Source organism: Girardinichthys multiradiatus, chromosome 4, assembly GCF_021462225.1.
Source record: "Girardinichthys multiradiatus isolate DD_20200921_A chromosome 4, DD_fGirMul_XY1, whole genome shotgun sequence".
NCBI classification, from domain to species: Eukaryota; Metazoa; Chordata; class Actinopteri; order Cyprinodontiformes; family Goodeidae; genus Girardinichthys; species Girardinichthys multiradiatus.
The window spans coordinates 2,167,319-2,195,131 of record NC_061797.1 but is presented as its reverse complement, the minus strand read 5'-3'; the positions used below and the strand labels follow the sequence as shown (position 1 = coordinate 2,195,131).

At 40.4% G+C, this 27,813-nt stretch overlaps 1 protein-coding gene across 3 annotated transcripts in view; it reads left to right on the top strand.

Annotated features, from left to right (window-relative positions):
* The window catches only part of arnt2 (aryl-hydrocarbon receptor nuclear translocator 2), a 132,915-nt gene that overhangs the window by 17,135 nt on the left and 87,967 nt on the right, over window positions 1–27,813 (top strand). The window contains exons 2-7 of one of the 3 annotated variants that reach the window (XM_047363256.1): window positions 687–798; window positions 12,938–12,985; window positions 14,545–14,592; window positions 15,391–15,604; window positions 18,811–19,024; window positions 20,913–21,015. In XM_047363256.1, the coding sequence (XP_047219212.1) occupies window positions 687–798; window positions 12,938–12,985; window positions 14,545–14,592; window positions 15,391–15,604; window positions 18,811–19,024; window positions 20,913–21,015 (739 nt within the window). Of the gene's footprint in view, window positions 1–686; window positions 799–12,937; window positions 12,986–13,093; window positions 13,167–14,544; window positions 14,593–15,390; window positions 15,605–18,810; window positions 19,025–20,912; window positions 21,016–27,813 lie in introns of those variants that run through there. The other 2 variants (XM_047363258.1, XM_047363257.1) reach the window with 2 other exon arrangements.

The following is a 27,813-nucleotide window of genomic DNA, read 5'->3' as shown; positions in this document are numbered from 1 at the left end:
ACAGAGCACTGTCTGCTAAAACCAGCCGCCACAGAGACAGTTTCTTCCCCCAGGGTTTTTCTCTGATGAACACCTGACAGACAGAATTCCACAACACCACCATGTATACTTGGATCTCACATTATATTCTTAAATAAAGATATTCTTTATTATTGAGAGCAAAGTGTACCGGGGTCAAATTCCATGTATGTCCGTAACAAACTTGGAAATAAAACTGATTTTGATTCTGATTCTGATATAGAAGATACCAAAGATAACAGAGCTTAACATTAATTAAGCATGTTTTAACACAAACAATGTCATTTCTGATAGAGTTAGTTAAAAACTTGGCACAGGAGCCGGATAACCTTAAGGACAGTGGTCGTTTTGGACCTTGTGTGATGTCTTAAATTTATTTTACTGTTTCTTATTTTCTTATATAACACTGTTAATCTGTGGTACATAGAGTCTAGACCAAGCACTTACTTTTTACTATTGTTGGCTTGCTTTATTTTTAGCAAAAGTCTGCAAATGTTGAAATGATCAGGTGAGACCTATACAGAAAATAATTACAAAAGCAGACATGGTCCAGCATGAAATATTAATAGAAAATAAATTTGTTATAAATATTTGATAATTTTGGCTAAAATATCAATGTCTTTTAACCTTTGCATTTGTCCTCTGCTCTTAACTGTTGCACCTTCTAGAAATGGCCAGTGAGTTGCCAGGTCCAGTAGCACTGTCTGGAGGAGTTGGGGCCAGCCAGGTGAGAATGGGAGGTCCTGTATCAGGCCGTGCTGGAAAGAGGAGATCAGGAGGGTAAGTATCTTCAGTGATGATCTGCTGTTAAAACAAACCCTTTAAAAATACTTTCTTTTCAGTCAACTTTTACCTTTTCAGTAGAGGATAAAAGCTATAAAACTTAAAAAGAACCTTAACAAAATATATTCATACACCTCAAACCTTTCCACATGCTGGCATGTTGCAAACACAAACCTTAATGTATTTTATTGAAATTTTATGGGATTATCTTATGACAAAATTATAATTTGTTCATACTAACCAACAATGAATACAAAGTTGTGGAGAATTTTAAAGCAAGATTAGTGTCTAAAACAATATCCCCAGGTTTTAACCTCTGAAAAAACTCGGTTTAATCCGTCATCAAAAATGGAAAGAGTGTGGTACAACTGCAGACACTACAAAGACAAGGCCCCTAAACTGACAGGCTGAGCAAGGATAGCATTAATCGGAGACATAGCCAAGAGACCTGTTGTAACTCTGGAGGAGCTGCAGAGACTCACTCCAAAGGTGGGAGAATGTTGACAATACAACTATTACTTGAGGGCTTCAAAAATCTGTATTTACAAAGAATCCTTAGACTAAAAGTAGTTTCTAGATAAGTCATTCTAAGACAAATTGCAGAATTTCTCAAATTCTACGATTTTTCTAAACATTTTCCCTTGGTAAGATAAAAGTTATTTACTAAGCACCTTAGGCCTTGAGAGAGCGCCTAATGTGATACTTGCTCTCCTAAGGCAATACCCCAACTTTCATTTAAGAAACAAACAAAGAATTAAGAAATAAATTTATTCTATGTAATTTCAAACATGTTAGGAATAACTTGACATTAGAAGCTTCAAAATTATATTTAAATGCTGTGATTCTTTCTCATATAAATGACTGCATAACGAATTGGTCCCAGGTGAGTCGGAACACTACAACCAATAGAAAGACTCTATAACTCTATAAGCTTTATAAGCTATAACTTTGAAGACTTTTGATAAGAATGAAATTCATATCATCATTGCAAAATATTACATTGGTTTGACTTTTTGAGTTGGGAAAGCATGATCATTTATTCAGACATCATACTTGTATATAAAGTCCTTCACAGTTTGGCTCCATCACTGCTAAAGGACTTTGTCCAACTACATTTACAATCAAACATAACTACAAGAGCAGTCAGTAGGAGAGATTGTTAAACATAATTTAGGACAAGTTATTTTGGTCCATGGTGATTTTCTGTTCGGACCTCAAATTCTTGGAATACACTACCTTCACAACTAAGAAATATATCACCGAATACATTTTAAATTAACTAATTTTTGTGTTTTATATTTTACAGATGTGACTTGTTTTTTACATTTTAATAGCAAATGTTTAATGTAAATTACACTACTTTGATATCTGTCATACATTATAGGTCATGTATGTTGTTATGCATGTTTAATTATAATTTTTTAATCCCTTCCATCAACCTGCTGGGGGACTACAGATGAAAATTAGCCTCTCTGGCTAATCTAGCATATTTACGTGATGTAATTCATGTTGATTAATTTGCACTGGCCCCTTTATAAAAAATAAATAAATATAAATCTAAACAAATGTTAAGAGTAGTGGGGAGGACTTTTTTTTAACATTATTTTTAAGTTCAGGATTTTTATAATCTTAAAAGAGGGGACACAACTTATAAAGTTGTTGGGGTCATCCATTTTGGTTGGATGGATGTGTTGTGGATTTTCTTATCAAAGTGGGAGAGAAGACAACTCATTAACAAGAGAAAGACCGGACTTTGTCTTTATAAGTTTATTGAAAGGCATACAGCATTTGAAGACCCTGTCACTGAGCTTAGTCAGTGAAGCAGAGCCCCAAACAGAATTTACAAACAGTATTTATACCAGTATGTGGAGGTTATCTCAACTTAAAAGAGTTTTGAAATATGGCCCCCAGACCCTCCCCGGGACAGAGGTAACAAAGTTATTTATGAAGGCATCCATCTACCATCCCTTGAGATACAACACTCCAGGGAGTGTTGACCATAAACTTTCCTGATAATAAATTTAGAGTCCATCTCCTCTAAGTAATAAAACACTGAGGTCAGAGAGGAGAGAGGTAAAGGGAAGGTCAGAGCATTTTAAAATAATTTTCCATTACACTCCTTTCTTCTGATTACAAGATAATCACAACTAAAGGAAAATTCTACAAAACCATCACCCAAGATTATAATCAAAGTAAAACTATAAAAATAATATACAACAAATGCATGTGTTATTTCCATTGTCTTTTCTCTAAGATCTAATGTTCTCAAATTACTAGCAAAACAAAGGCTGAAATAATAAGGATAACAACACTTTAAAATAATACATCTCCAAATCTCTATTAACCAGAATGTCCAACCACCAGTAATGAACCACGACCAAGGATTTCAAGAGGAACCCATATTCTCTTTCTGTTGAGTCCTCAGCAACTCCTGTAATTTATCATGGATACTGTTGAAGTACCCCTTTAAAGGGGCCTTCTGCACGTTCGTTTATTCACCATAACCTGGCCGAATTCACAACACATTAGAATAAATCACACGGAGACAGCTGTATGTCATTCAAAAATACCTGGGCCCAGGAGAAGAGCTCATGTAGGTAGGATACACCGAGATGTCTTCTGAGGCTCTCTCACTGGGCTCATTGCTTTTATTAAAACACACATGAAAATGGGCATCGCCCTGTTTACAGTTTTTTCTCACATGTAGTCATGTACACACTTTTCCGTCTGACCATATTTAGACAGGTATTGTCCACCAGCTGCATCCCGTATCTACAGATATAAGCAGGTAGTAACTCAGTCAGTTGTATTATCTCCAATTTTCGCACGCTCCTGCATTTCTCAGTAATTTTCCACTTCACCTCTCTTTTGAGAAATACTTCTGCAGGCCACACAATACACAATGTCTTATACTAACACATGTTACACATTTTATTTCCCACACTGGTTAAGAACATAGTAATAATAATGATGCACACACATAATATATCTCCACAATACTTGTCATATTGTTAGACACATCAGGAATAAAATTGCAACATTGTTCCCCAATGAAATGACAAGCACCACCCCTCACAGCTAACAGGTAATCCAAAGCCATTGTATTTTGCAAATTCATAGTTTTTATAGCCTGCTGCTCCTTGGTCAGAATAGTGAAACCTTCCCCAGTTAAAGCAGTAAGATTTTCTAATTAAACTGACAACTCATTAATCCTATGGGCTGCATTAGCAGCACCATAACTAGGAATAATTGTACCCAAAATCCCTTTCCAATGTGGAATCCTAGCTCTCTTTTGCTGTTTGAGCATTGTCTCCCTTTCTAATAATGGAGTGATTGAATCATAAGTTGTGACTGTAGGTAGTAAATAAGCTAAATAACATACTCCAGACCAATTAGCAGACAGATACAGATATGATCTATTTCCACACATCCAAACCATGTTCCTAGGACAGGAGTACCCATCTCTACTAGGAAAAGTAACAAGAACCCTGGTTAATTTTACCTGCCTGGCCATACAATTTACTTCCATTCGGTAAGGTTGTAAGATTAAGTGTTAACGTAAAGGGATCTGGGACCGAAGATCCTGAAATGGTATTAGGATAAGTTCTTATAGGACATGGCTCAAATTTATGTCTGTTGGTTAAAGCACATGAAACAGGTATAATAGTTTTGCAACCCTCTGTCTTTCCAAAGAAATAAGGTGTGTTTTCCTCCTGTGCTATACAAATATCTGGATCTCTTATTGAATTCCTATTACCTCAAAATCTATAAAGAGTTCCTGTAGTAGCACATGTTAAATTAGTCTCACTAGAAAATCTACTAAAATTTCTGCTTTGCCTTACGGTGTAATTCCTCACCCAAGGAAAAATTACCTTCACCAGCTGGTTATGTTGCCAATCTGGAAAGAAAGTAGCTAGAGTATAAGCAGTATCAATAGGAACAGGTACCAACAATGGTTGGTCATTAAAAGCATGTGATATCAAACAATATACATAGCAACTGTCATTTCTTATCTTCCTCACAGTTTGATGCATCAGTTGCCACCAGACATTATCAGCATGATCATGGTAGTCAGAGAATTGATGAATCTCTCTTCGAATCAGCTGATGAGTATTATTGGCGTAATTACTCAGATTAGTCACAAATTGTCTTTGCTGTACCTTTTCCCAAATAAACACAGGAGTAATAAAAATACTTGCAATACCGATCACCAGTATCAGAACAGACCATCTTCCATATAGCTGCATCGTGACCTTGAAGTGGAATGTCCTTTCTTCTGGTACTCAAAGCAAACAGTTCTTTTTCCCTTTTTCTTTCAGAGAAAACAAATAAAAAACAAAATTTAAAAATCCTGCTGCTTCTTCTGAGTGGCTTCTGCTCTTCAAGCTGCCCTGTTAACAGTCTGGTACAGGTGGGCTGTTGTTGGAAGCCCCTCTAGACAGGGGGTTCAGAACCAGGATGCTGCTCAGGTGGTGTTCCTGTGAACAACTTGCAGTGTAGCATGGATCCAGGTAACACGCTCTGCTACCTTGACAGCGGTGTGGGTGACTAGTAGGATCTGATATGGGCCATTCCAGTGTCTGGACTTCAAATGTTTTCTCCTGGAACCAAGGAGTGGAGTTTGGAAGTGGCCGTTTCCAGTAATGCGGCCTTCACAGTCTGTGAAACTTGAGAAAGCACAGTGGACAGGTTTTAACAGTAAAACAACATCCTCTCTTCACACAAAGATGTGGAAGGCAGTGATCTTGGCAATATCCCCATGCCAAAATTAGGAGACCTGTCAAACAGCACTTCAAAAGGACTGAGGTTTGCTCGTGCCCTTTGTTTCAATCTCATGTAAGTGAGAACAATAGGCAGAGCCTTCACAACACTTGGCTAATTTTAATTTCAAAGTTACATGGAACTTCATCAAAATATCCAGCAAAATCAAAGATAATTAATCTTCTGACTCCACCTGGTATACTAGCAGTGACCATCAGCTAAATATTCTGAATATTAAAAATGTGACATGATGTTTGAGGAAGGCCTGATTACAGGTCAATATTTCCATAGTTTCAGAATATCCAAAGAAATTTTCAAAAATGGTCTAATCGGTGGAGATGTAAAATTTCACAAAAGAATCAACACCATACTTTCAGACAGGTTTTCAGAATGTGGTCTTAGGGAGCTATGCACCATTTATATAAACAAAATACAACGTCTCATTGTCACTAAGTCCTCACTGGAGGTATGAGCTACCCTTTTTCCCATGAGTGCTAAAACTTTTGTAATCTCATGTTACTTTATTCTCTATTCTGACATTACCCTCTTCTGGCGCAGGATCCAACCCATGCAACAATCCAGTAGAAAGTAAAAAAAATAAATAAAAATGTTTCCAGTTATCAGGATCACATTACATAGAACCAAAGAAATGAATTCTGACATAACTATGTGTCACTATGAATTTACCAAAAGCAACATAAATAAAATCCAGATGTTTTTAACTGCAATTAAGTTCCATTAACAACAAAAGACAAACTTCAGTTGTTGTGCAGTTCATCAATGTCTGACTTAGAATTAAGTCACATATCATCTGGATTTGTCTTGCATGAAGATGAGTATTAGATTAATGGAAATCTAATGTAATTTTGATGCATAAACCCTACAAATTTAACCTAATAAATAATTCCCACCAAGTATGAAGTCATGACTGATTCTTTATCAAAAAGATATTCCTTATTTTTGGCATATCTTGAACTGTCACCTAGCTTAATGGCACCAGAGAAAACTTTCAATCTAATAAATTACCAATGATTCTGCATGCAAAACAAATTATTTAAACTAGTTTAAACTATTTCATTAACATTTTAATAGTAAAACACATAAATCTAAATGTCATGCTACATCCTTAATTATTATACAAAAACATGCTTTAAGGCAACAATCACTACAAGCATTTTGATTCTATTGTCTCTTAAACAGTGTTAAAACTCAGGAAGGGAGATGCTGAGCGTTTCCATGAAAGCAAAGGCGTGTACAAACATGGTAGGTAGGCGGAGTCAGGCAGAACTAACCTCTGATGGGCAGCCTATGGGCGGGCCCCACAGTTTCTTCATTCCAACCCATCTTAGTGTACCTTAAACTGCAAAACTGTTAACATGCACCTACCTCAGAAACAAGCTGCTTCTTAACTCTCCTGAAAACTCAAGGTTTTAATCAATCTGGGATTTGGAAACATTATTCTAAACATGGATTATTGTGTCATGTGACATATAAAAGAACATTAATTCCAACAAAACAAAGACAAAACATCAAAGACAGCCAAATGGCCAAATTTGAAGCTTCAAGAATTCAAATAAATTTTTAACAATCTCTTTTCAAAATATGTTTTCTCAGCCATATCTCTTAATGCTGTAATTGATCAATTTTGTTATGACAATCTTCAGGATCCTGTTTTAAGATGAGTGCACATAGTCCAAAAAGATCTCAAACTATTTAGAAGCACAGCGACAGTTTTCTCTAACATGAATTCAAATTTACTGATGCTGAAACCCTTTGCCAATTCTTTGTACTGTAACTCTGTAATAATAATAACTACAATCCTGGGAGTTATTGTTATAATTCTCTTTTTGTTTGGCTCAATTTGATAGCAGCTGTATTCAAGAATTTCTCTGCTCAGGTTAAATGCAAAGAAGTATTTTAAGTCAGCATTGACATTTTTATGCTGTGTTGGACTTAACCAGAAAGCTAAGAAGCTTGACTCCAAACTGGATGTTGTTCCCACATAGTGTTTCAAAAGGAGAACAGACATCATTTTCTTTAATTTGGGCTATTTAAATTTTGAGAGTTGGGAAAAAAATTATTACTAGAACCCCCCTTTAATCTATCTAAATGCTGATAAATGTTCAAATATTTAATTTCTTAGTAATCTGAAATTACCTTGTGTACCTTTGTACTCCTAAGTATTCTTTTAATCTTTAAACCCTAAGAAATCAAACAAGGAGACTGGAGTTTGAGCCGACCATCCTCTTTAGTGTTGAGAGGGACTTTATTTCTTTTCTTTTCCTAAAATAAAGGATTTTACTTGTCTTTATTCCGTTATAAAGAATCCTAGCCCTGGCTCCAAAACAAAACTCTTCAGCCCCAATCTGTGTTCCCCAGAGTAGAAATTTTGAGTATTATTGCATTTCAAAGCCACCAAAATGACTGGAACTCATCATTGGCTTAGATCTGTTTTTAGTAGGTAATCTGTTTACCTTTAATTAAGTATCATAATTTTATGGACCCAAAATCTATGGCTCACAGGCTTCAGGAGTCCAGGAACCACAGGTTGAGGACTGCTGCATTGAACAATGATGCTAGCTTTCTGCAGAGATTGAAGGATTGGCTTAATATCCCCAGACCTATTAGTGTATTATTTCTGGCTCGGACAATAATCAGATTTAAAAATTGCAATCACTAGTTCACAGCTCCTAATTTGCCCCACATCATATTTGCTGCTAACCCAGTTCATAAGAAGCTTCAGAAAAACATTATGCTAAAAAAACAAACAAAAAAAAACACAGATCTGTTTTAAAGTAAAGAAAAAACATGCTTAAAACATTTAGCACCATGGTGGGAAATTATTCCACAATTCCACAGGCCTTTTCAATGCAGAGTCTTTTAGGGAACATGATATTAGTTTAATTTTGTGTGGTACCAATGTCCAATCAGAGTCTTTCTTACCTTCAAAAATAATACAATGTTTTCCATTCTCATTTTGAAGGTTTGTTTTGCCTAGGAAAATGTGTTTAACAAAACCAATTACTCTCAAAAGTTTTAAAGGTTTTAGCTGGTGATATCTTAGAAAACAACAAGTGTTTTAATATTTCTGTGCAACACAGAAATGATTAGGTACTGTTTCCTTCCCCAGATGGAAAAAAAACTGCAGAACCAAGCCTTTCATAGTTTTTGTCAGGACCTGATATAAGGTACAGTGTAAATCAATATGCTGCATAAATCAGAAGAGGGAAGAAAAAAGACCTAATATAACCTCAACAAGCAAACCTCTAGGTTTGCCCCCCAACTCAGCAGTCTTGTGTTGGAGTTGACCCCAGTGGATGAGAGGGTCACATCCCTGCGCCTTCGGGTTGGGGACAGTTTGTTTCGGCCTACAGGCAGAGCAGTAGTGCGGAGTACCCGGCCTTCTTGGCTTCCTTGTTGGGGTTGCTGCATAGTCCCCCTCCCGGGGACTCCATTATTCTGCTGGGGGACTTCAACACCCACATGGGAAGCAGTGCTTTTCCAACACTGTTAAAAACGGGGCTGGGGAGCTACTGACTTCGACCGGGTACATTATCAGGCGGTGGAAGAAGTACTTCAAGGATCTCCTGAATTCTACCGTCACACCTGGTGGAAGCAGAGGCTAGGGACTCGGGATTGGACTCTTTCATCACCCCGGCTGAAGTCACCGAGGTGGTAAAAGTTCAAAGAAAGGTTCAAAGATACTTAAAGAAGCTCCACGGTGGCAAGACGTCGGGGGTAGATGAGATCCGCCCTGAGTATCTCAAGTCTCTGGATGCTGTGAGGCTGTCATGGTTGACAGGCCTCTTTAACATTGTGTGGCAATTGGGGACAGTGCCTCTGGACTGGCAGACCGGGTTGGTGGTCCTCCTTCGTAAGAATGGTGACCAGAGGGTGTGTTCCAGCTATAGGAGGATCACATTTCTCAACTTACCTGGTAAGGCCTATACCAGGGTACTGGAGGGGAGTTGAACCTTGGCTTCATGACGAGCAGTGTGGTTTTTGTCCTGGCCGTGGAACACTGGACCAGCTCCACACCCTCTGCAGGGTACTTGAGGGTTCATGGGAGTTCATGGGTGCCCAACCTTTCCACATGTGTTTTGTGGACCTGAAAAAGCCCCCTATGAATAATTACCTTCTTTTTCAAGGGGGCTGCATTTTCTAATGCACCATGCAATGATGAAGTAACAGGACAGGGTTATGAGAAAATATTGTTATATATTTACACTCTATGGCATATGTCAGCACAAGGTCCAGAGAATGAATACAAAGGTGGGTAGGTTTGTTAATGTTTTGAGCAAAGCCAATTGAGTCTAAGATAGCATTAAAGGCTATATTTAAGCTATCATTTTCAGTGTCAACATGAATGTTAAAATCCCCCACTATAATAACCTTATCTGTATTTAACACTAAATCAGATAAAAGGTCTGAAAACTGATCTAAAAATTAATAGTAAGGACCTGGTGGACAGTACAAAACAACAAACAGAAGTGGTTTTAGTGCTTTGCAATTTGGATGAGGAAAACTAAGAATTAAATATTCAAAAGAGTTGTAGCTATTGACTGGTCTGGGACTAGTCAATAAATCGGACTGAAAGATGGTTGCTACTCCTCCTCCCCGCCCAGTATTTCGAGGAATGTGAAAATTTAAATAATTAGTAGGAGTTGACTCATTTATAGTAACATAATCCTCTTGTTGCAGCCAGGTTTCTGTGAGGCAAAATAAATCAATCTGATTGTCACAAATCAGGTCACTAATTAGCAAAGTCTTTTAAGAGAGAGATCTTATGTTCAGTAAGCCACATTTAATTATTTTATTTTTCTTTTTAGTCTGAGTTGTGTTTATTTTTATTAGATTTTTCTGATTTCCTGGTTTTAGATTATTTTATCTATTAAATTTTGGGCGTGGGCGAGACACTGTCTTAATAGGGTAATGGGTGGGTAGCAGTATAGAAGCTGCAGAGAGGAGTGTTAAACTACGACCCTGCTTCCTGGTCTGAACGTTGGGTTGTCAGAGGTTTGGAGAACTAATAAATTCGGCCAGATTTCTAGAAAGAAGAGCTGCTCCATCCAAAGTGGGATGGATGCCGTATCTCCGGATCAGACCACATTGTTTTCTGGACACCTCCTAGACAGCCAGTGGTTGAATGACAGCATGCAGCTAAACATGTGTTCACTGTTCAGATCGGGGAGGGGACCAGAGAAAATTACAGAGTCTGACATTGTTTTGGCAAACTTACACACCGAAGCAACACTAACTTTGGTGACCTCCAATTGACGTAACCGGGTGTCATTACCGCCAGCGTGAATAACAATCTTACTGTATTTACGCTTATCCTTACCCAGCAGTTTCAGGTGGGATTTGATATTGCCCGTTGTGGCCCCTGGCAGACATTTGACTATGGTCACTGGTGTCTCTAGTGCCAAGTTTCTGACTAAGGAGCTGCCAATTACCAGAGTTGGCTTCTCAGCGGGTGTGTCGCTGAGCGGGGAAAATCTGTTAGAAGCGCAGACCTGGTGACCTGCGGGCTGGGATCTAGGACTATGCTTTCTACGTACCGTCACCCAGCCGGCCTGAGGCCCTGGCTGCGCGGGCTCTGCTGAAGGACTGCTACGGGGAGCTACCCTTGTTGGCTCCACGCTGGCTAAGGGGCCTCGGCTATCTGCTGGTTTTTCAACAGCGTGGAGCTGGGCCTCCAATTCCGACACCCTCGCCTCCAAAGCTACAAAAATGCTACATTTATTACACGTACCATTATCATTAAAGGAGGCAGAGGAGTAACTGACCATCTGACACAGAGAGCAGGAGAGAGGAGGAGACTCAGAGAGAGAAACAGCAGAACGGGTAGTCATGGTGAAGCTAAAGGTAACGCTAAGCTAGCGACCCCTTACCACTACTAGAAAAAACCCTGTAAATCACGGAGAGTCCCCAGACGTTAAAAGCAGCAACAGAAAGTATATGTGTGCTTATGTATTAGAACAAGTAAGAGGTATCACAGTAGAGAGAAATCAGATCAAACGAGAGAGCCTTCACACACCAAACAATCCACCGAGTGCAACAGTGAAAACAAGAAGTGACGAATACGCCTTACCATGCCAAGAATTTACCCTGGCAAAACCAAGATCAATTCTGGGTTTTGCCGGGGTCATCTCCCAGTGGGATGTGGCTGGAAAACCTCCAAAGGGAGGTGTCTCAGGGGCACCCTGATCAGATGCCAGAACCTTAAATGACTCCGTAAGTGTCTGTCCAGGACTACGTCTTGAGATCCTGTCCATTAAAACCACAAAACAGGACTGGTGACAAGGGACAGCCTTGGAAACAGGCTCGATTTTGTGCCAAGAATATAGCCACAGCTTTCCTTTCCAGCAGAGTAGCACTCAGAATTGTTGTCTGAGTGCCAAGATGAAGTCCAGCAGATTTACTTTCACAAGTGGAGCATTACAGCTAACGCTATAACGCTCCACTTGATATATATAAAAACACTTTATTTGAAACTGTTAAGCGATTATTTCAAATGCAATGGACACAGAGACAGAAACGAAAGGGGAAAAAAGAAGAGAGGAAGAGGTGGGTCAAAAAGGTAAAAAGGAGAGAAGGAGAAAAGAATAAAGGAGAGAAAGAAGAATAAAGAGAATACAAGATAACACACCCTAGAAGTCTCCCTGCAGTCTGTGTCACACCTGTTTCTTGTTCTACCTGATTGTCTGGACTTGTCATTTATTGGTTACCCCTGCTGTTCGGTCTGTATATAAGTTCCTTATTTGCCTTTGTTCCCTGCTTGTTCCTTTATGTGTCTTGTGTTATGTATCTAGTCTGGTGATCTGGTCATGTAACCCTGCTGTCTGGACACCATGTGGAAAAGAATTAAAACGCACCTTCATTCTCCGCGTTTCCTGGAGTACTTCTCTGCACTTTGCTCATAACACAACCTACATTATGACACAACAATGTTATCGAAAAGTACACAGTACTAATGAATGCAAGATGTATTTAGTGGCAGAAGCCCATTCCCCCCCCCAAAAAAACCATGCAGACTAGAGATGAATACTCCCATGACTCCCTTAGCAATTATACCTGGGTAAAGATCTGGTCCACATATTTAAGAACCATTTAAGTAAAACAACAAAGTAAAATTACAAAGCTGGGAATCAGCTTAGTAAATTGGCTTACTGAGCAGATACAGTATATGGATTAAATATTTGTGTAAAAAAATTGGATCTGTTTGTCTTTGAAAGTGCATTGAGATGACACCTTGTGTGTTGTGAATTGGTGCTATTAAAACCAAATTCAATTTAAACACAATAAAGCTGGTTAAAAGTGCCATAACTTGGCAGCTAGATTCAGTGGAATCAGTAACTTTGCTCTTTTTTTTCAGAATCGACTTTGATGATGAGGATGGTGAGGGACCGAGCAAATTTTCAAGGTGAGAGCACTAAGCAGGCAACAAATCAACATGGATTGGATCTTGAAATTTAGATAGTACAACTAATTGAAATAAATTAATATTTCTGTTTTCATGATCCTAATGTAGCATGGATGTGCACAAGTCATTTCTCACAGTTGAGATGGTAGATTACAAAAATTAAAGCAGTTGATGTGACAAGGTAAAGAGCACTTTACATCTTTAGTTAGCTTTACCTCACGTACAAGTACAAGTGATGGTGTGCAAACAACAGAGGCTTCCCAGTTTAAGATCTTTGAGTTGTGTTCATTATGGCTTCATATGGAAAAGAAGGATATAGGCAACTAAGCAAGTTGATTGCCTCCCTATTTAGTGGTTTAGGTATAGGAGCTCATAGTGATTGTAAGAGACTCTGTGTCAGCTCAGTCAGTATAAAAGGTTATCCATGAGATCATTCTCCATGGATTGTGTGAAAAACAAGCACAGCTTTTTTCTTTTGGCAGAAAGATTCTCATATTTACATCCCGCAAAGAAAAATAAAGCAGCCTGATGAATAGTGGTGGCAAAGTCTGGGTCGGATCATGCTGCTAAGAACAAAATTATTTTTAAGATGTTTATGTTAAAGTGCTTTAATGTAGCAAATCTAAAGTTTTTTGTTATTTTTTTGAAAGCACCAATACCATACTATTAAAATAAAACGTAATGTAAGTCATTGTGTGGGAATTTATTTGAATCCTGTTATATTGAGCTAACAATGGGTGGAGGTGTAGTTATTATATGTTGTGCTCCTCCTTTGTCTATCATTAGATCATGAGTCATTTATCTTTTTTATCTTGTGGTGGTGTATGTCTGTTGGATGTTGAGGAAGTGCCTTGTATATGAACAGATAGCAGCAGCAGAGCTGAGCTACTCATCGCACAATTAACTGAACCTTTAATAACAGACAGTTATTAAATTATATAGGACAGGAAAAACCTATATGGAAGACTCAAACTAAATGGGTCACAGGTTAAACTGTAGACAGAATCAACATTAATTTATTAATTAACAGCATTAATCTTGTTACACTGAGCTGATGAATTTCCGTTTTAATCAACTCACAAAATGAGGTGGTAAAAAGCCGCAGAACATAATACTTGTACTGAACAAAGTGGCATGCACTGAATTCACAGCCAGCGTAGGGCTCGGACCAGAAAGGTTTAAAGTTTTACACCAATTCTTGCATGATGAATTGCATGCACAGGCGGTGACGGGAAGAGATTTCCTCTGGCTTGACATGCTGATCTTTTATCACATTGCACTGCAGATACGTTAACATTATTTGGACTTGGCTGCAGGGCTGCTGCTCTGTTGCTGTTACAGAAATGAATTGGCATGTTTCCAACTTCTAAATACTAGCTTCATCCTCAACCTTTCATTTCCTTTTTTATCGATTAGCTGACCATCAAAAAACATAAAGCATTTGCTGCCATATATTAACATATGTTTACTATATTGTGGGAATGATAAAAGAATGATGAATTTGTTGCATAATCTATATGGACACATAAGAGTTACATGCTATGTTCTTTTTTCTGTAGGTATGATGATGATCAGATTGCTGGTGGGGATAAGGAGAGATATGCCAGGTAGGCTTAGCCAGCTCTGCTCAGAGTGGATTTCCCAGTGACTCAGGGATCAGCAGACTGTATACCATACTCAAACTGTATTACCCCTAATGAATTACTATGTTTTCTTCAACACAGAGATTACAGAAGTTGTCAACAAATAAGAATAGGACAAATTTAGAGAGATCAATAAAAGTGTGCAGCTGCCAGTTATGCTATCTCAGTTGGACAAAAGATTAATAAAACAATTTTTCCTTTTAAAAACCCTGAAATAAAGTGGACCAGGAAGTCTTAAATTAAAGTATATTTTATTCCAGCCTTGGTAGAAAACAGTGAAATTCAATTAAATATTCACATCAGAGAACAGAAAACTGAAAGGAAACAGACTTATAATCACCAGCCATTATGATCTGATTGAATTGACTTTAAGCACCTTGAGACGACATGTTGGCACTATAAAATTTAATTGTTTTGTATGATGTTTCAAGTAGTCTTGGAATGAATAATTAGTTGACCCAAACGGTCACCCACCTGAGGTATTTATAGGTCATGCTCCAAATACTCGCACTTCTCAGTTAAGTATTTTAATGCAGTTAGTCGTTTTTTCTTCATAATTTTATATGGTTTCTTCTTGTTGTCTGATGGAATTGGGCCTTATAATTAAGTAAATGTTTAAGTCACTTGTGAGACCTTTAGTTTTAACACTTAAAAGATATAAGATGACATGACACAAAGTTGCTAATAATCTGTCAGTAAAATTAGTTGGTAGGTGTCAGTTTTCGGCCTCCAGATGCGTGATTTTTCTTTTCTCTGTTTTAGAGAGAACCACAGTGAGATTGAACGACGTCGGCGCAACAAAATGACCCAGTACATCACTGAGCTATCAGACATGGTCCCTACATGTAGTGCCCTGGCTCGAAAACCTGACAAGTTAACCATACTGCGTATGGCTGTCTCCCATATGAAGTCTATGCGGGGCACAGGCAACACTTCTACTGATGGTGCCTATAAGCCATCCTTTCTCACTGAACAGGTAGTGTAATGAATGTGGCTCTTTTTTATAGTAAACTCACAATTTTAGCACAAGTTAGACCATAGAACATTTCTGGCCATATTAACTCTTTTATTTTGCGAGGTTGTTTAAGATACAACCAACATTCAATGTCACCATCAGTCTCAGGCTTATTCTTAACTCAGTCAGTCAGTCAGTCAGTCATTTTCTACCGCTTCTTCCATAGTGGTTCGCGGGAAAACTGGTGCCTATTTCCAGCAGTCTATGGGCAGGAGGCAGGGTACACCCTGGACAGGTCACCAGTCCATCGCAGGGCAACACAGAGAGACACAGGACAAACAACCATGCACACACTCAATCATACCTAAAGGCAAATTAGAGAAACCAATTAACCTAACAGTCATGCTTTTGGACTGTGGGAGGAAGCCGGAATACCCAGAGAGAACTCACGCATCCACGGGGGAGAACATGCAAACTCCATGCAGGCACCCAGGACCTTCTTCAATTCAATTCAATTCAAAGATACTTTATTGATCCCCGAGGGGAAATTAGAATTCTTGCTGCAAGGCAACAGTGCTACCAACTGCGCCACCGTGCAGCCTGTTATTCCTATCTCAAAAATTTTTATTTTGATTTTATCAAAACTACATCTACTGCACTCTGACTCCAGCATGTAGTATAGTTTATGAAGCCAAAGAAAAGTACGGAAATGAAACTGAATCTACCTTGTTATTATTGGAGATTATATGTGCACTAAAAATTATCACCAACTCTCAGCTATGGGAGATCGTCACCGCAACCTGACGTGGCATGACTGCGCAAGTGTATTCAGCGTTCTGTCTCTTCGGGTTACTCTGTTCGGTGTTAGTTATATTTTTCCTCTTATGTCGCCCTGATGCCTCTGCTCTATATTCATCTATGATCTTCAAACATTTCTGAGTTGTCAGCCAGGTAAACCATTTCTGAGAAGGCATCCAGGGAGTTCTACTGCACTATTAGCGGACATACCAGCTGTTTCTGCCGCCAACCCATTACCGTTGCCTGTAGGAAGTGCCCAGAAAAGGTCAAAGAGGTTGTTTTTCCTGTATGTATTTGTGACTAAATATCTTCTTCAGCAACTATTCGTTGTAGTGTACCCAAAGGGTCAATTTTAGGCCCTGTTTTGTTCTCATTGTACCAGCTGTGTTTGGGATTGATTGTCAGGAAGTACCACATCTCTTTTTATTTTTGTTGTGCAGATGATATCCAATTTTATTTTAAATCAGAATCAGCTTTGTTGGCAAATATTGTGTGTGCACAAACAAGGAATTTGACTTTGGTTTCCAGCGCCCATGGTGTAGACAAAAAGTATAAATGTATAAAATTTTGATGAAATAATAGTAAGGATATAGAAATAATATGTACATGTATGTAGCCAAATATGTTTCCCTTTTATTTGTATAAAAACAAAAAAAGGGCAGGTTGAAAAAGCGCAAATATGCTTATTTTGTTTCACAGTGGAGTAGCTGATTACTCTGACCATAAGGTGTTCATTGTGTTTAACAGAGAGATAGCCTGGGGAAAAAACAGTCTCTGTGGCAGCTGGAATTTTGCAAATAGTGCTCTGTAGCGCAATCCTGAAGATAAAAGTCGAAACAGTTTGTGTCCAGGGTGTGTGGGGTCTGCAGAGATGTTCACTGCTTTTTCCTGAGCCTAGACCTGTACAAGTCTTGGATTGGGGCAAGGTCAGCCCTAATGTTCCTCTCTGCAGATCTGACTGTTCGTTGTAGCCTGAACCTGCCCTGTTTTATGGATTAGTTAAACCACAAAGTGATGGATGAACACAAGACAGACTGAATGTTGGCATTGTAGAAGATGACAAGCAGCTCCTGTGGAAGGTTGTACTTCTTGGGTTGCAATAGGAAGTACAGTCTCTGCTGGGCCTTTTTCCAAACAGGTGGTTCTGACTGCACCAGTGGACCAGCAGATCCACCTCCTGTCTGCATGTAGAGATGTCACTGTTCTGGAAAACTGCTGCAGGGTCGTTACCTGAGAAGCTGTTTTTTAGCTTCTTGCTGTAGCATCTCTTACCTGCCTTGATCTCCTCAATCAGCTTGCTTCTTGCCTGCTTATACAGGGCCCGGTCCCCACTCTTCAAAGCCTCTTCGTTGGTCACACAGCTTCCTCAAATGCGAAGAAAACCTTAGTTTATTTTCACTGTATGTGCTAAAGGTCTTGGACTACATGCACATGTGCTCACAAAAACGGATGTATGATGTCACGTCACTAAATCTATTTAAGTCTGTGGAGGCAGCTTAAAAAAGACTCCAATCTGTGCACTCAAATAAGGCCTGTAACATCTGCTTTCACTCGTCAGTCCACTTCCTAGCAGTCATAACCACAGACTTAGAGGTTTTCAGTTTTTGCCTGTTAGTTAGAATGAGATGAAGGAAATAGTGATTAGAGTCAGTGTTAGTGTCATATGCTTCTTTTAAGACCGTGTAACAGTGGTCCAGTGTGTTTGTGTTTTTGGTGAGACACTTTCTGTATTTTGGTAGTTCATTTGAGAGGTTTGCACTGTTAAGATACCCAAGAACAACAATGACAGTCTTGGTATTTTTTATCCTCATTTGTTATCAGCTCAGCAAGCTGTCTTTAGTCTCTGATGTGCAGGTTTGTGGTAGGATGTAAACACCAATCAGGGCAAATGAGGAGAACACACCACCATCCTGTAACACTGTGAGTGTTACAGGATGGTGACAGTAGTCTAGCCTCCATGTGATGCAACTGCTCTAAAACTGAGCAATGTAGCACCCCAAAGAGAAACAATTTTGATATATATATATATATATATATATATATATATAAATACATTTTTATATTTTGTAATTGTGTATAGATTCATGCAACAAATTATATGCAAATCAGATAATCTTTTAGATTTAAAATTTGTTGTGTTTCCAATAAGGAATGAGTCGGGCATCTCTAAAAACATAATGAAACAATATAAAAGGATTCTCAATTTAAAAAAAGATATTTTACCTCTTTCATGTAAATTTTAATAAAGGCATTAAAAATATTTTATATTTTCTCAGAAAAAAAATCTCTATTGACACTACAACAAATAAAACCTTACTTACTTATGACTGACCAGCTTTTTATTTCCACTGGTATGTTATCTTTTGTGATGAGCCCCAGGTGTTGGAAGGCCACCTTGTCATCATTCTTGGTATGTTTTGACTCTGTAGGAACTGAAGCACCTTATTCTGGAAGCAGCGGATGGCTTCTTGTTCGTGGTGGCAGCAGAGACAGGCCGAGTCATCTACGTGTCAGACTCTGTGACACCGGTTCTGAACCATCCCCAGTCAGAGTGGCTTGGGAGCACCCTGTATGAGCAGGTTCACCCAGATGATGTTGACAAACTGAGAGAACAACTCAGCACTTCAGAGAACTCAATGACAGGTAGATGTAGTAGTGACACTAAGAGTGGACATATTCTGTTTCTAACAATTGCTGTTCATATAATTTTTGTCCACTGTTTTTAGTCTTACATTTTGATGTTTGTTCCCATTTTTAGGTGTCTGAAAAATATACAATCCCATGTAGAAGTTTGACCTACATCATTCTTATGGTGCGTTCAGACCGAACGCGGTTTGAGCGTCAAAAAGGCGTCCAACCCTTCAAGTTGAAATCATATGCTTTAGGCGCTTGTCACAAACGCTCTAGAGGCACGTCTGAGCAAAGTGTGGACAGATGCGCGTTAGGAGGAGCTACCCTTGGTTATTTTCCTCTGCCAGTCTCTTGTGTACAATGGCAGATGCAATGGAGAGAGTGGCTTGGCTTTATTTGCTGAATAATGACAGGACGGACACAAACCGCAGTAAAGTTAGTTTTAGATTGGATATTCGTGCTCCGCAAACTCACTCCCATTTGATCCGAGGCAGACAGTCTGATTACGGGCAGCTGCTCTCTGCCTGCTCCCTCCTCCTGCAGACGCTAGTTCGCGGTAAAGGACCTTCAATGAATGTCAGAGCTAAACACGCTGTTTCATGGTCATGGTGGTATTGTTTGGTGGGAAATGTTTGTGCGTCCTAACAGCTGATTTTATGTGTTATCAGCTGGTTTAGGATATTATTAAATACAGCCTTCCGCCTGCGTGTAATTCAGAAAGCTGATGTGTCCATTTTCTTTTCTCTCAGCCTTCAGTCGCGGTTTATGATTTATAAATAGTAAAATGTTCCTTCCGTCTCATGATAAAATATGTAACTACGTCACAAAACAGAGTTTCTCTAATTGGTTGACGAGCCTCGTCAACCTCCAAAAATTCAGATTTCCCAACTCTAGCGTCTGCAGCTTCAGACGCTTGAAATGTGCATCAGACAATTGAAATCTCAAAATTCACAGGGCTCGCACACAAAACGCATCATAACGCAACGTGCCAGAGGCGTGAAACACACCACAGGACTTCTCGAAACCCCCAGACGCGCGTCCACCATAGACTTTGTGTGAAAACCAGATGCCCCTGACACTCAAATCGCGTTCAGTTTGAACCCACCATTAAGGCTGCATGTACCACCCATGGTGTAAGGGATGAAAATGAGAATAAACCTCATCTGTGCTGTACTCTCATTTAAAGATAGTACAGTTTTTTTTGTATCATACTCTTTATAGTGTAAATGACGGGAGTTACTGTCATATATAAACATTTAGGGTCAAAAAAGATTTTTTTAGATAATATTAAAATCCCTTCTTGATCTGCTGTTAATTAAAATATTGCATACAAATAATACATTTACTGGCATCTACAAAACCTGGTGATTAAAATGGAACCTGTCCCACAGATGTGACCTGTGGGACCTTGCTGGTGATTAAATGTGACCATTTAATCACCAGCAAGGTATGACCTTGATGTGGGACAGTATCCCATTCTTCAAACATTTACTGAAAATCAGCCAGTATGTTTGTGCTGGTTCGCTGTGAAGAACAGCACACCATGGCTGATTTCACATGAATCAGTGTGGACTGCTTGGACAAAATATTTCACAGGCAATCACACTTTGCATAGCAATACTATTTTTAGCCAGTTGGGTGGACTTTAAGAGCCCTTAATGCCCATACCTGATGTATATATCTAAAGATTCTAAAACTCACAAGAAAGAAAGGTCAGGAAAATATTAGGTTAAGGAAATCAATATAGTCACACAAAGATCTCCTGGGTTGGGAGTTGAACCCATGACAACTGCGTTGAAGACTCAAGCCTTTGAATATGGGTCGGCGTTTTACTCCTGCACCACTGCTTCTCATTTTAATTTTCACTTATGTTTATGTTTTTTCACTTATGGTTTGACAGGACGAATTCTGGATCTTAAGACGGGAACAGTAAAGAAGGAAGGACAACAGTCTTCCATGAGGATGTGCATGGGCTCCAGGCGCTCCTTTATCTGCCGCATGAGGTCTGTTGGTTGCTCAGAAATGTAACTTTAGTTGAGTATATTAATGAGCTTAGTTGACTTTTGCAGTGTTTCCCCTAACTTTGCATACCCCCATTCAGTATTAGCCTCTTTACTTTGATATCCATTAATAAATCACAGTACAGTTAGCTGGAGTACTGTGTCTAAAGTTGACCGTAATGGCCACAACTGTTGCACTTTGTGGAGAATCAATCGGGCCTATGATGAAAATTACACAGTTTGTGAAACACAGAAGTTGATCACTGATGGTATAATGATGTGTGAGCTACAAATGAACAGGACACAGGGTTTTCTCTAGGATCTTTTTAAATTGTGACGGTGGGCTGCCGGGAGAGGGGGTGTGCTGTTCACAACGTATTTGAAATATTATGCATTAAGGTAAAAGTTCATTATTTAATTACATTCCTGTCATTCCTCGGAGCCCGAAGAAAGCATGTGCGAGAGGTACTTTGTTTGACCCGGCCGCAGTGAGACGGACCGGAATGGAACAGAAATTTGGAGTTGTTACGTTATTTGACTGAGAGCGACGGAGAACAGGTCAGTCGACGGTGACATTTGGAGTAGTCACGGAAAATGTGATATTGTTCTCATTGATTAACATAACAACCGAGTTGCTCCTTCGGATAGGACGTTGGAACGGAAAGGAGCAGAAACCGGCGAAAATGTGGATATTTTTCACCTCCCTCTACAAACAACTGTAGCAGCTTCGCAGGCAGGAAGGAGCCAGCAGTGTTGGTTTTTCAAAATAAAGTAAATTTTAAGGTTTTATATATATATATATATATACACACACCGCCCACTTTATTGGGTACACCTTGCTGGTAACTTGTTGGACCCCATTTTGCCTTCAGAACTGCCTTAATCCTTTGTAGCATAGATTCAACAAGGTACTGGAAACATTCCTCAGAGAGTTTGGTCCGTTTTGACATGATAGCATCACACAGATGCTGCAGATTTGTTGGCTGCATATCCATGATGTAAATCTCTCGTTCCATCACATCCCAAAGGTGCGTACAATGAGTAGAGTGAACTCATTGTCATGTCATGTTCAAGAAACCAGTCTGAGATGATTAGTGCTTTATGACATGGCGCGTTATCCTGCTGGAAGTAACCATCAGAAGATGGGTACACTGTGGTCATAGAGGGATGGACATGGTCAGGAACAATACTCAGGTAGGCTGTGGCGTTGACACGATGCTCAATTGGTACTAAAGGGCCCAAAGTGTGCCAAGAAAATATCCCCAACAACATTACACCACCAGCCTGAACCGTTGATACAATGCAGGATGGATCCAGTCAGTCATTCATTTTCTACTGCTTATTCCATAGTGGGTCATGGAGGAGCTGGTGCCTATATCCAGCAGTCTATGGGCAAGAGGCTGGGTACACCCTGGACAGGTTGCAAGTCCATCACGGAGCAACACGCAAACATCCATGCACACACTCATTCATACACCTAAAGGCAATTTAGAGTGACCAATTAACTAACAGGCATGTCTTTGGACTGTGGGAGGAAGCAGGAGCACCCGATGAGAACCCACGCATGCACGAGGAGAACATGCAAACTCCATGCAGAAAAACCCCTGGCCAGGAATTGAACCCAGGACCTTCTTGCTGCAAGGCAACAGTGCTACGAACTGCTCCACCGTGCAGCCCCAGTGAACAATATGAAACATCCATAATGCTCTGTCTATGGCTCAAATTACCGTATGTCCCAATATGACTTCAGCGCAGGTCGAACATCCACCAAGGGTTTTTCACCACACTCCTTTGATCTGCTTCCACACAACTTCATGTGCATAGGTGTTGTATTCATTGTCATAATGGGACCTACACAACTCGCTCCATCCTGTGAGTTTTTGACAGGGGATCAACCTCTGCTGTATCCTTCTGCCCAGATCTACAGGACCACTTTTTGCGTTTTAAGTTTGGTTAAGATGGTACAGTCATATCGGCAGGTTGACGTGATTCAATTCAATTTTATTTATATAGCGCCAATTCACAACACATGTTGTCTCAAGGCACTTCACAACAGTCAGGTTCATACATTCCAATTAATCCTAACCATTGAACAGTGCAGTCAGAGTTAGTTATTTATTCAAATTGGATAAAAGGTTTTTCTGTCTAAGGAAACCCAGCAGATTGCATCCAGTCAGTAACTTGCAGCATTCCCTCCTCCCGGATGAGCAGATAGAGACAGTGGACAGTCACTGGTGTTGGCTTTGCAGCAATCCCTCATACTGAGCATGCATGTAGCGACAGAGTGGAGAGGAAAAACTCCCTTTTAACAGGAAGAAACCTCCAGCAGAACCAGGCTCAGTGTGAGCGGCCATCTGCCACGACCAACTGGGGGTTAGAGAGAACAGAGCAGAGACACAAAGAGAACAAAGAAGCACTGATCTAGGAGTCCTTTCTATGGGAAGGAGAAGTAAATGTTAATGGATGTAGCTCCTTTAGTTGTTTCACCTAGAAAGAAAGAACAGATAAACTCTGAGCCAGTTTTCAAGGTTAGAGTCTGAAAAAGAGCACATAGAGTTAGTTACAGTAAAAGCTCAGTCAATCCCCATGTCTAGGAGAGAGAAAGGGTTAAACACTAAAAGACAGGGCCATGTGGATAATCGGTAGAGGGTGAACATTAAGTTGTTGCCAGCAAAAGCTCGGACGATGCCCCTTTCCAGAAAGGTGTCAGGTAGACACAGAGTCAGGCCAGGTGTAGCTTCTAGAAATAGAAAAGAGAGAACAAAGTTAATAGCTGAAATAACAGCAAATAATGCAAAATTGGAGAGTAGTGTGAGAATGTAGCGAAGAGGGTGAAAGTGGTCATTATGTCCTCCAGCAGCCTAAGCCTAAAGCAGCATAACTACACAGATAGTTTCAGTTCAGATTGTTTAGTTAAACAGCGCCTATTTACAACAATGTCGTCACAAGGCCCCCCACATGATGGTCATTGTTATACTAAAAACCACAAGGATTGGGATACTTCTCTCTGTCAGACTGATTATAACCATTGGAAAAGAGAAGGGGTCATACAGGTAGCAGAAATAGAGGGTGTGTTTGCACCTCAACCATAACTGCGCCGGTTTAGGCTACACCTGACTTCCCCTTACTCCATCCAACAGGGAGGGAAGAAGACGGAGGTAAAAAAATAAGGAAGATAGCTCAGGATAACCTAAATGACATGTCCTGGTCAAAAGTAACACCAAGGTTTTTTACTTTATTACCGGAGGTCAATTTAATGCCATCCAGGTTAAGTGATTGACTTAGCAGTTTCTTTTTTAAAGACGACAACTTCTGTCTTGTCTGAATTTAGAAGTAACAAATTTAAGGTCATCCAAGTTTTTATATCTTCAAGACATGCTTGTAGTCTGTCTAACTGGTTGGGTTAATCAGGATTTATGGATAAGTAAAGCTGAGTATCATCAGCGTAACAGTGAAAATTTATCCTATGCTGCCTGATAATTTGACCTATTGGAAGCATATATATAGTAAAGAGAATTGGCCCAAGTACTGAACCCTGTGGTACTCCACAATTAACCCTGGAGTCTAAAGATGATTTATAATTTACATGAACAAACTTGAATCTGTCAGACAGATAAGATTGTCAGTTTGCCTCAGGTCACATCGAGGAGAGGTCCCATTGCTTGACCACACAGGATTGTTAAGACTTTCAAAAACTTGTTGGGCCACACAGAGGTCAATTTTGTAAAAGTCTCTTTTTTATTACATTCAATAGTTCATCTGGTTTAGGTAGTTTTTGAACATAAATATCTGCATAATAAGGTCCTTTCAATTCTTCATGGGCCTCGCCCTCGGGAAAATCTCCTTTAAAGTGGGGAACACCATATGCCTTCCACACCCAGGGGAGCGTCGTGTTCAGCCACACTTCAGGTCCGGTCCAGATGGTTTTTGACCAGGAGGTTATAAAGGAGAGATGGACGCGATGAGTGTAAATAGGAGCTAAGGGCAGGTAATTCTGAGAGGTACACTGACCGTATATGTCCCACAAACACTTGGCAAATATTTGAACTTGGTTTTGATACATTGCTGCATGTAAGTTCAAAAGGCCTGTGGGGCAAAAAAGTGGGTTTTAGTGGACAAATTGTCTTTAGACCTAGAAGTGTCAGGAATGCATGTGAGATTCTGCCCTGTGGCGTTGGGTCCTTTTGTGGGGATGACAAGACCCCATTCAGTGTGGTTGCTAGTGTGCTGGGATGCGTCAGGTTTAGCAGACACATTCTCGTGACAATTTAACTGATATTTTCCCCAAAATTCCCAACCGGGAAACCAGGCTGGGTAATTCACAGCTCTTGAAGGAGCCCTGTAGATGACTTCAGGTTCCCAGTAGCCCTGGTCTTTAAACTGCACCAGGGGTCGACAGGCCCAATTGCAGTGCCACTCCGGTACCCCCACGGTCAGAATGTATCCAATTGCAGTGAATAGTACAGCAGACGAGTCGGTGCAGGATTCTCACCAACATTATTAATCGTCAGTGAGTTCAAGGTTGGAGATAGACCAGGTGCGGTTGACAAGTTGTTGAGTAGTGGAGTCGTTAATCCATGCTGGGCTTTTCTCTAGAACCTTCTTCAGCCTGGTGTAATTGGGGTGTTGGATTTCACGGAAGAACACAGATTGGTTCTATACGGGAGTGCATTCTGTCTAAGGCAAAAAGACGTTCAGAGGGGTTGTGTTCCAGCAGCTTAGGTTGGCATACTTTGAAGAACTTTCAGCGACCTTAACATGGGCTAAGTTCCATGGTCCCACTCCAGCTTGGTAAAGTATGATTAACAAAAGAATAATGCCGATAAGCAAAGCAAAAAGCCTAAGCAAAGACGCTTTATCAGTAAATTTAATCCGTTTCCACAGCTTTGGTCGAGTAGAGGGACTAGTGTTGTCAGGGTCATTGGGAGGCTCTTCTTCCCGGGCACCAGGATCAGCTAAATTAGTGAGAGGAACTACATCTGACTGAGTTACATCTGACTGAGTTGTAGGCATGGTTATCCTTGGGAAAAGCCTGCTAGTTGCAGTTGCTCTGTTTCTTCTACTCTGTTTACTCGTTCTTTGTGCTGAGTCTGTTAAATGGGCGATGGGTAGGGCAATCCTGGTTCCAGATTGGTATGTACAGGGACTGGCTGTGAATCCTGAGTTCAACCCCGACGGCCTGGCTGAGCTGGAATGGTACTGTGTTGGTGTGGAGGGCTAGGAAAGACCATGCTTTCTCTGATTGAAATGGGTAATTGAGTGTTGTTGAAGACAGTTCAGCCAGATTGGCGCTCTCCTCCCTGACTTTTTTGGACATAGAGGGTGAAGTGGTCCAAATTGCAGCTCTGGCCATTGAAACTTCATAATACACACCTTAAAATTGTTCCTGATAATGTGGTCCCCATCTGATTCCCAAAACTGCTCCTCTTGCATTAAGGTGGACTGTGTTGAATATCCATGGCAGGCTTTCGGGCCCTTCGGGCGAGTTTACAGCTTGAGTATCCAGCGAGCCGCCCTCTTTGTGGCCATGCCAGGACATATGATAGGAGAGGAAAGAGCCACCTGCATTCCATGGTAAGGCTTGGCATCTTTCAGCTTTGTCAGGCTTTTACAGATCTGCCATTGTATGATATTCTACATTGGAAACAAAATAACTTTCTGAGGTTGGATAGAAAGGGCTGAAATCCACTCTGGATGTGTCTAGTAGAACTAATCCTGATGGCAATTTCAGATATGGGATTCCTTGTGTCAGGCCATTCCAGGTGTTAGGCCCGACTTTTACAGTGTCATAAGTGTGGGAACCGAATGGGGAACAACATTCTTCCCTTCATACTTTTCTTGTTCTTTGACGATTGACAACTTTTGTCCCTTTTTCCTGTTGGTGCGTCAGTTTTTGTCCTTTCTTGTCCGCTTCGACTTCTGTGGCAAAGAGGGCCAAGGCTACGAATGCGAGCGTTTATTCCTGTATGCTGCAGCTTGTCGTTTTCCAGGGTCTACTTTCTGTTGCTCTGAAATAACTGTCATTGTTGTTCCGACGGAGTATACACCTCTAAATGGGACTACAACAATTTGCACTGCTAGTCGTACCTTCTGGGTGGAGGTAGGGTCAGTGGGCGTATCTGTCCAATGAGCCACAGTTCCTGGAATCTGTAGCATCATGTTGTGATGCCAGGCTTCAGAGGTCACGATGAACTCACCTACCTTCTGTTTGAGTCTGGCTCCACGGCTCCCCCAGGCATCTAAACTGGTGGTGAAGTAGTACAGTCCTGTACACCGACCACCCCTTTCCTTGGGAGTGTCGGACAAGTCTTCCAAGGGGAGATCTTGATTCGCAACAACTTCTCATGTTAACTGTCCCCAGGCTGTCAACTCCCAGGGCCCGGCCTGTTGTTTTTCATTGTCGAGGGGTTCTTCCAGAGGAGTGCCGACACCTTCGTGACCTGGTCTCTATACACTACACTAAACACCAGGGGATGCTGTGTGGTGATTAAAGGCGGGCAGCTTAGCTGGCCAGAAGCTGGATCATATGGCCAGGACTCCCTAATTGATGCTGTCAGCAGATCTGTTGGTCCCTCATCAAGGCCATCATTCAGATGGCCCCATCCTTCGGTTCCACATAACCCTTCATAAAGTTGGGTAGCTGATGGTTGGGCTACTAATCCCATGCTGTCTAGGTCCTGGGTTGCTTGTCTGTATGGTGCAGGCCTCCCTTCATTAGGTTGCAGTTTAAAGGATCTGAGTTGGTCATAAAATCGCTTTGCCTGCCACCCTCCTGTTTGAGTCCCTTGCATCAGCCTCCCC